Source organism: Mus musculus, chromosome 9 (assembly GCF_000001635.26).
Source record: "Mus musculus strain C57BL/6J chromosome 9, GRCm38.p6 C57BL/6J".
Classification (NCBI taxonomy): domain Eukaryota; kingdom Metazoa; phylum Chordata; class Mammalia; order Rodentia; family Muridae; genus Mus; species Mus musculus.
In genome coordinates, this window is record NC_000075.6 from 36,472,638 (window position 1) to 36,482,422 (window position 9,785).

General features: G+C 40.7%; 1 protein-coding gene across 1 annotated transcript; it reads left to right on the top strand.

Annotated features, from left to right (window-relative positions):
* Nucleotides 1-2,945: 2,945 nt before the first annotated feature.
* Nucleotides 2,946-9,198, top strand: Pate11 (prostate and testis expressed 11). Its single transcript, NM_001128510.2, has 4 exons — nucleotides 2,946-3,061; nucleotides 3,844-3,957; nucleotides 4,419-4,575; nucleotides 9,025-9,198. Exons 1-3 carry the CDS (start codon nucleotides 3,001-3,003, stop codon nucleotides 4,541-4,543), a joined length of 300 nt encoding a protein of 99 aa, NP_001121982.1. The 5' UTR covers nucleotides 2,946-3,000; the 3' UTR covers nucleotides 4,544-4,575; nucleotides 9,025-9,198.
* The last annotated feature ends 587 nt before the right edge of the window (nucleotides 9,199-9,785 follow it).

Genomic DNA, 9,785 nt, shown 5'->3' on the forward strand with positions numbered 1-9,785 from the left:
TGTGTATGTGTGTGTGTGTGTGTGTGTGTGTGTGTGTCTGTATGTTACTCACAGAAATAGACTAAAAAATTGAAATTGTATTTTTAATGTTTTCCAGAGAACAGGACTCCTGATCCCAGAAAAAAATCTAATTTCTAGGTGTCCATGCAAATTATTTTCCACCCCCAGAGGAATGGAGATAAGTAATCACATTTGTTTTGAAATTCCTGTTACAGCCATAGGCTATAGGGATGAAAGCAGCATGGGGTGGGTAGCATGGCCTGACTTTTCCTTGTTGCACATCTTAAAATAGAAGGCCTGTGCTCTTACAATACACATGTGTATAAATGGGCACCTTAAGGGAGTGTCTGGACTAACTGTATTTACAATGAATTAATTAGGAATATTAAACCCTAAAGATGTTTAAAACCTCATACCTTTCAACATTGTTCAGACTATAATTTACTACAATGTTAAATGTTTAGAAAAAATTAATATAAAACAAAGGTATTAGGTGGATTTACCAATGTAAGAATGAGAGAAAAATGTGAGAAACTCAAGATTATATATCATTTGGGTGCTAAAATAAAGAAGTTCATTTATCATCTGTCATGTTTTCCAATTTTCTTTCTGTTGCTGTGACAGACACCATGGCCAAATGCACTTGAGTAAGGTAAAGGCTTATTTCAGCTTACCTTTACAGACCATGGTCTACCCTTGAAGGAATTAAGAGCAAGCACTCAAGAACAGAAGCAGAAATCTTAGAACACCACTTCCTGGTTGGCTCACTCGTTTCTCTCAGCTTGATTTTCCTGCCTGTACTGGCTGGTTTTGTGTGTCAACTTGACACAGGATGGGGTTATCACAGAGAAAGGAGCTTCAGTTGGGGAAGTACCTCCATGAGATCCAGCTGTGGGGTATTTTCTCAATTAGTGATCAAGTGGGAAAGGCCCCTTGTGGACGGGACCATCTCTGGGCTGGCAGTCTTGGGTTCTATAAGAGAGCAGGCTGAGCAAGCCAGGGGAAGCAAGCCAGTAAAGAACATCCCTCTATGGCCTCTGCATCAGCTCCTGCTTCCTGACCTGCTTGAATTCCAGTCCTGACTTCCTTCAGTGATGAACAGCAATGTGGAAATGTAAGCTGAATAAACCCTTTCCTCCCCAACTTGCTTATTGGTCATGATATTTGTGCAGGAATAGAAACCCTGACTAAGACACTGCCTAAGGTTGATACTGTTCATGTTGGCTTGTGTCCTCCTACACCAATTGGTCAACAATAGGAACTCACAGTCATGACCATGGGCCAATATGATTCAGGCAATTTTTCAATTGAGATTCCCTTTTCTGGGGTATGTCAAGTTGGCCATAAAGTCTAACTAGGGCATCTGATATGTGTTAAGGAAATCAATGATCTCTTAAGACTTTAACCATGGTATCTGAAGCTTCTTGACTCATTAGCAGAACAGGAAAAACAGACCCTCAATGAAGGGATGTTTTTCTTTCTTAGACTTTACACAAAGATCTTTAATTTTCCTGCCTTCATATCCTATGTTAGGAGAATAACACTGGCCTGTATGGAAGACAAAACTAAATCTGCTATTTGTTTTTACTACTATTTTGTTGAACTATGAAAGATATATGTAGGCATATATACCATTTCCATGAACACAGAATTTTAACATTTTGATGTGTCAGGTTGAGACAAGTAGTTTCCTTCTGCATAGAATTCAGGGTACATTGTTCAGGACCCTTCCAGTGGCCATCAGACCTTAAGTTTGAGTCTCTCAGCCATGAGTCCCCATTTGGAAGTTTCTGTGGAAAGTGCAGCAAAAGCTAAAACTTTGAGATCCTAAAAGCAGTGATTAAACACAGAGATGTACAGATTCTCTGTTTTTTGGTTTTGGATTTTCTGGTGGTGGTGGTGGTGGTGGTGGTGGTGGTGGTGGTGGTGGTGGTGGCTGTTGTTGTTGTTGTTGTTGTTGTTGTTATAAGTTCAAACCAGACACTATTGCTGATGCCAAGAAGCACTTGTTGATAGGAGCCTGGTATAGCTTTCCCATGAGAGGCTCTGCTAGAGTCTGACATATATATATAAGCTGATAAAAATAGCCATGCATCTGACTGAGCATGGAGACAACAATGGAGAAATTAGAACAAAAACTGAAGGAGCTGAAGGGGTTTACAACCCCATAGGAAGAACAAAAATATCAAACAAATATACCGCCAAAATCTCCCAGGGACTAAATAACCAACCAAAGAGTACACATGGAGAAACCCATGGCTCCATTTGAATATGTAGCAAAGGATGGCCTTATCTGGCATCAACAAAGAGGAACTCATAGTGCTTTGGAGGCTTCATGACCCATCGTAGGGGAATGCTAGGGCACTGAGGCAGGAGTGGGTGGGTAGGAAAACACCCTCATAACGGTAATGGGAGGGGGAGAGGGTAGTAGTTTTGTGGAGGGGCAAATGGGAAAGATGATAACATTTGTAATGTAAATAAATAAAATAATCACTTTTTAAAATTCAAAAATAAATAAATAAAAAGAGACAAGCTTATTTCAGTTTGGTATTCTTAAAGGGGGGGTAGCAGAGTTATGTATATACTGGGAGTATCAGGCCTTTCCTAGAATTTCAAAGGTCACTAGTGCTCAAGATTTTCCTGAACATCCTTCCCACAAAAAGTACCTGAAGGCAATTTTCCTTGTGGCCATCAGATTGCACTGCAGATTCCTGAAAAGACATGGGAACACCAGAGGGAAGATTAGCTCTGACTCAGTTGTCCCTGAATTTAAGTTTCCCTTAATGGAAGCTTTCCAGATGACTTGTATAGCACCATGAAGTTCGTAAAAATCTGTGGTATCTATGCTCCCCCTGGCTATATGCTCAGTCCATTTCCTAATATCCCATTGGCTGCCCCTCCTAACTTAGGCTACAATATAAACCTGCCTCGCTGATATGGGTCCTGAGCACTGTATCCTCTCCTCTGCTGCTTTCTGGTCTGCAGATCAATCTTGCAGCAATGGGAAAGCACGTCTTGCAGCTCCTGCTGGTCCTGTCTTTGCTGGTGATGTCCCTGCAAGGTAAGAACCTAGCAGATGTTAGGACATTGGAGATGTGGAGAACAGGAAATTGAGTAACATTAAAACTGACCCTGCTCATTCCCATGTCCACATCCACTTCCTCCCCTTGCTTCTGCTGTGCAAGATACTTCCCTGTTCTTTCTGTAGTACAACTCCTTGCCACCCTGTTCTTCTCCTCCTCTCTACCTTCCTTCACATCTGTTCTCTGAAATATTTAAGCATCTTCAGTACCTCCAGTTTATATGCAAATTGGCATAAATTTTGATTGGAAGTGAGAAATAAAGGTCATTGCCAGGATGAAAACAATGAAAAAAAATTGATGTATCCAATCTGATGTGACAGAACACTAAATTTAAAAACAGGATTCCTGTGAGGATTTCTTGTAGGAAAGACATTTTCCTTTGCTGTGTGTGTCAGTGAATACAATCCTGTCGGACTACATCAGACTCGGGTCCCTTTCTGCCATCTCTCTCTTTTAGATGCCTCACAAACACAATGCTGTGTGATGCATTAGGCACCCCACATCAGACCTTTGATTTCTCATTCTGATAACTTGGTCCATTCTCATAGTTTGAGGTTGGGGGACTGTCCATCTCTTCTCCAACTTTCCCTTTTCAGAATCCTTTGATCATGAACCTTCATGAAGTGTTAGCTCAGCATACAGCCTGCTCCTTTCCTGGCTATTGCTTATTTTATTTGCCATATCCATAGGCTCAGCTCCCATTGGTGCTTGAGTTTGCAATCTGAATGAGTCTCTTACACTGGATTATTTTTCTTTTCAGCTTTGACATGTATCACATGTGATAGGATGAATTCTCGGAGAATTTGTGAGGGGAAAGAAGGTTGCTGTCAGGCTAGACCTGGAGAGAAGTGTGCCTCGTTCATAACCCTTAAAGGTATGTAAGGTCTGAGACCTCTGAGAGTCATCTTCCTTGCCCTACAGTGATGAATCCAGCTCCAGAATACTGATAGCAAATGCAGAGATGGAAGGAAAATGTCTTTGCCAGTAAGCGTAGAAGAAAAAGACCCCTTTGCTTCTTGTAATTGCTGCCACTGACTGTCAGACCAACAAACAAATTGTGAAGGCAAATTGTTTTGAAAGTTGTCTGGGTGATACTCAGGGAATTTCTGGGTGAATATATAGTCTGTTACTGTAGGAATTGGAGTCTAAAATTCCATTCAGCACTTTTAGGAATACAGTTGCACCTGTGGGTTAAGTTAGGGTTTGAAAGATAATGTCCCAGAGAGGCCTCCTCAGTTATGCTTGTATTTCTGACATACCTTCCATCTGACTCTTTACTGACTCACTCTTCCCACTGATATTTACATTTTGTCTCTTGAAATTCTTCCTCTACAGATGGCAAAATTCAGTTTGGAAGCCAGAGATGTGCTGACCTTTGCTTCACTGGGACTGTTATGATTGGAGATAAGACAGTAAAAATGAACTGTTGCAACAACAAATCTTTCTGCAATAAACTATAAATCTTATACTTAATTGTACTCCTGGATTTTAGGTGAGCCCCTACTTCTTCCCTGTGATCCTGTAACCACATAACCCTGTGCAGTCTGTTGCAAGCACTGTGCAAACCTAACAGCTGCATGCAGTTAGCATTACCTGTTGATATTTCAAGAGTCCAACAGGTCAAAGCTATGTTCCCTGCTTCCTACCACCCCTGGTGCTCTCTCATTCTCACAACATGGGTTCTTCCCTTTTCCCCTATGTCTCTCGAACACAATAGACATATGGCATAATTTCCTCTTTCTAGTCTATTTAAACTTATTCAAAAAACATATTCTGACTGATGAACACAGCACTGAGCACTGATTATTTTTTAAGTATTGAATATGACAGTCCTGATGCCTACCCTCTATGAAGATTCTGTTTTTGCCTGGGTTGTCAAATAACTACAACTTCCATGTCTTCCTAAGTCCTATTCCATAGACTTAGGAGTATATTTTAGGTAAGGGCTTACTGCTGTGACCTTAGTAAAATGATGTTTTATAGAAAGGATCTATTAAGGTCATCATTTGAGATTTTTTTCTACCTCATAATAGGAGGTTGTATTGGACCAGAGATATTCAACTCTTGGTCTTCAGAATCTGGGTGCAAGAGGAAGGGACCAGGCCAAGATTCAACCACAAAGGACTCATTCCCAGTGGCTTACTTCCACCAAGCAGGATATGCCTCTCTAAATAATCTATGGAATTTTCAACTGCATTATTAGTTTAAGTCAATAGGATAGGTCAAAAACATCTACCCCATTTCTGGAAATGGTCCCACAGGCTTAGCCAGATTTGTATTAGATGGATCAGACATTCTCAGTTGCATCTAGTGACTAGACTCAGGTATTACAGTCTGAGAAGACTCCTGTTCCAGTGTTCATTTTGACGGTGTGGTCACATGCACATGTGCATCTTTATCCTTTAGGAAAGTTCTACTGTTTAGCTTTATTTCTAGTAATTCCAGGCGTTTTGAAGTCGGTGCTGTCTGGAATTTTTACTTTTGCATTTGTATCAGTCATTTATATTTTTGCACAATCTAAAAAGTGCAAACAATACTGTAGACAAATGAAACTGCTAGAAGTTCAAGGCACAATGAAATCACAAAGCTTACTTACACAATTAAGCATATAGTATATATATCCAACCTTTTAAATTTTTGAATAGGTCATAATTTATTTGTATATATAGAAAAATAAAAAGTCATACAGTTACAAATATTGACATCATTATAACTTTATTTTAGTGCTGTATTTTAGTCTTGACCTTGGAATCTATATGCTGTTTAGATTATTTTATTTATTAATTGTTTTATTTATTTATGTCCAAAATATTCCCATTCTTCCTGGTCCCTCCTTCCAGGGTTCTTCACCCTATCCTCCCTCTCCTTTGCTTTTGAGAAGCTGTCACCCCATGTCCCCTCATCTCCTTTCTCTGGGACTTCAAGTCTCTTCAGGATTAGGTGCATCCTCTCCAACTGAGGCCAGTAAAGGCAGTGATTCATCTGCTACATATGTGCCAAGGGCCTCAGACTAGTCAGACTAGTCCTTATATGCTTTTGTTGGTGGCTTAGTATCTGGGAGCTCCCTGTTGTCCAGGTTAGTTGATACTGTTGGTCTTCCTATAGGGTTACCATTCCCTATGGCCCCTTCCTTCCCCTAATTCTTCCATAGGGATTCCAGGCCTTTGTTCAATGGTTAACTGTAAGTACCCACATCTGTCTTAGCTGCTGGTATAGCCTCTCAGAGGACAGCCATGCTAGTCTCCTGGATCCCACATTGGGATAGTCACTGGTCAATCATTCCTTCACTCTTTGTTTCATATCTGTCCCATCATTTCATGCTGATAGGAACAATTCTGGGCCAAATTTTTGAAGGTGGGTTGGTTTCCCCATCCCTCCACTGGGGCCCCCATATAACTACTGAAAGTAGACTCTTCCAGGTTCCATATCCACACTGTTCGGTATTTGGGCTAAGGTCACCCACACTGAGTTCTGGGCACCTCTCACAACCCAGATCTCTGGAACTCTCTAAAGGTTCTTCCCACTCCCCACCCCATCCCCCAGTAGCTACATATTTCCATTCATTCTCCCTGCCCTCTGGGCTTCTCTCCTGTCTTCCACATATATGGTCTTACCACCTTTCTCCTCCCTCTTCCACTCAGGTAGTTTCCTCCCTCTGCCTTACATGATTACATTGTTCCCCTAAGTGGGATTGAAGCATTCTCCATTGGACCTTCCTTCTTGTTAAAGTTCTTTCAGTCTTTGGGTTGTATCATGGATATTCTCTACTTTCTGGCTAATATGCACTTATCAGTGAGTAAGCACCATGCATGTCCTTTTGGATCCAGGATACTTCATTCAGGATGATATTTTCTTGTTCCATCCATTTGCTGGAAAATTCGTGATGTACTCATTTTTAAGAGCTGAATAGTATTCCATACTATAAATAAACCACATTTTCTGTATCCATTCTTTGGTTGGGGGACAATTGGGTTACTTCCAGTTTCTGGCTATGAATAAGGTTCTTTGAACATAGTGTAGCATGTGTTCTTGGTATGATGGAGAAACTTTTGGGTATATGCACAGGAGCAGTATAGCTGGGCCTTCAGGAATTACTATTTCCAGTTTTCTGAGGTACTCTAAGATTAATTTTCAGAGTGGCTTTACCAGTTTGCAATCCCACCAGTAATGGTGGAGTGTTCCTCTTTCTCCATATCCTCATCAGCATTTACTGTCAATTGAGGTTTTTTCTTAGCCATTCTGATTGGTGTAATGTAGAATTTCAGGAATGCTTTATTTTCACTTTCCTGATGACAAAAGATGTTGAACATTTTTAAGTGATTCTCAGACATTTGAGATTCTTCTGTTGAGAATTAAATTTAAAACTTTTCATATTTATTTAGTGTGTGGATGGGTGTGCCTGATTATGTATGTATACACCTGTTGTCCATATGCAATGATGTGTGTATAGATGTTCTAATCAACTTATGAGAGTCATACTCTTTATACCACATTAGTTCTGAAATATTAACTCTGTGGCCTGGCTTGGTATTCAGACCGTTATACCCTGAATAATTTCAGCTTTTAAATTTTAAAATTGGGGCTGGTGAGATGGCTCAGTGGGTAAGAGCACCCGACTGCTCTTCCGAAGGTCCAGAGTTCAAATCCCAGCAACCACATGGTGGTTCACAACCATCTGTAACAAGATCTGACACTCCCTCTTCTGGAGTGTCTGAAGACAGCTACAGTGTACTAACATATAATAAATAAATAAATCTTAAAAAAAATTTTTTAATTAACTTCAGGTGGTAAGAGGTGGAGGGACCCTCTAGAATGTACCAGAGACCTAGGAGGTGAGAGATTCTCAGGAGACAAAGGGAGAGACCGTAGATGAAATGTCCAACAGAAGGTAGAGGGAAATTGTAGAGTCCACTTCCAGTATAAAAACAAAACATCAAGTGGAATGATGGGGTTTTTATCCCACAGTCATAAAATGTGACCCAAAATTGTTCCTGTCTGAAAGAACTTCAGGAACAAAAATGGAAAAGAGCCTGAGGGAAAAAGGAGGTCCAGTGGCAGACCAAAACCTGACACTATTACTGATGCTATGGTATGCTTACAAACGGGCCTATCATGACTGCCCTCCAAAGGCCCAACAAGCAGCTGAAAGAGTCTGATGCAGATATTTATACTAAACTAATAAACAGAAGCTGGTGAGCTCTGTGGTTGAATTAGGGAAAAACTAATAGAATCTAAGCAGGAGTGCAACCCTCTAGGAAGACCAGTAGTCTCAACTAACCTGGACTCCTGAGATCTCTTAGACACTGAGCCACACACCAGGCAGCATACACCAGCTGATATGAGGTCCCCCAAAACAAACAGCAGAGGACTGCTAGGTCTGGACTCTAGACTCATTCAGAGAAGATGCACATTATCCTCAAGAGACTTGGGGCCCCAGGAAGTGGAAGGTCTGCTAGGGTAGGGTAGGGAGGTGGAGACATCCTCTTGGAGACAGGGGGTGGGGGAGGATGTATGAAATATGGAACAATTGGAGGATGTCCCTGGAGAAGGATAAAGTCTGGAATTCCAAAAAAAAAAAAAAAATTAAAGAATAAAATATTTTTAATCAGATAGTAGGTGCTTAGAGAGTTGCTTAGTGTGTAAAGCTCCTGGATACATGCCTAACAACCTGAGTTACATTCCTGGGACCCAGTTATACATGATGAGGAGAGATTTCTACAGATTTCTCTCTGACCTCCACATAATGATAATTGCAGTATGGTATAAATACACACATGCGCTCTCTCTCTGTCTCTCTCTCTGTCTCTCTCTCTGTCTCTCTCTCTCTCTCTCTCTCTCTCTCTCTCTCTCTCTCTCTCTCTCTCTCTCTCTCTCTCTCTCATAAAAATCAGTTAATGTCTGTATTATTTACATGCAGTAATATTTTTGTTTTTTTTAACAGATTCTACAGTTTAACAAGTGTATCTTCTCACAACCACCAAAATTAAGATTCAGAGATTTTTCAATACCTCCAGAAGTCCCATGTCCCTTCACTGTCATGAAAGCCTGCCTTCGCTGTCATCCTCTCCCAAACTTTGACATTACACTGTTTCCCTGATAAAGAGTTCAATTCTTTTGTTGTTTTTCTTTTTCTTTTTCTTTTTTTTTTCTTTTTTTTTTTCTTTTTTTTTGGTTGTTGGTTTTTAAAGGTCAGACCAGGATTTTTTAGTTTAGTAGAAGTAACACGAACATTGGGAAGCTGATGGTGTTGAGGTGTTACAGGTTCACAGTGGTAAGCCTAGCATTTGGAAGATGGAGGCTGCTGAATAAGGAGTTCAAGGCCAGCCTGAAATACATGAGACCCTATCTCAAAAAAAAAGAGAGTATTGGGGGGGGCGGGAGTAATTGATGTTCTAGTTTGGAAGCCTCCATATATACCCCTATATCCCAGTCCAGTGGCTGACAAAGACAGTGGAGGTGAGGACGGTACTTAGTTATGAGGAACAGTGCTGTGGCTAGCCAGCAGATGGGAACAGGGTTTCATTTCTTCACAAACTGAATGACATCTTCATCTTCCAATATATGGTTTTTACTCACTTTCTGGGAATTATGTTTCACACCTGGAACTATCTGAAACTAGTGAGAATTTACACTAAACCCAAAGGCCAGTTACCAGTTTACACAACTCCATTGGTACTGCCTCATTCCAGGACCACAGTGGGA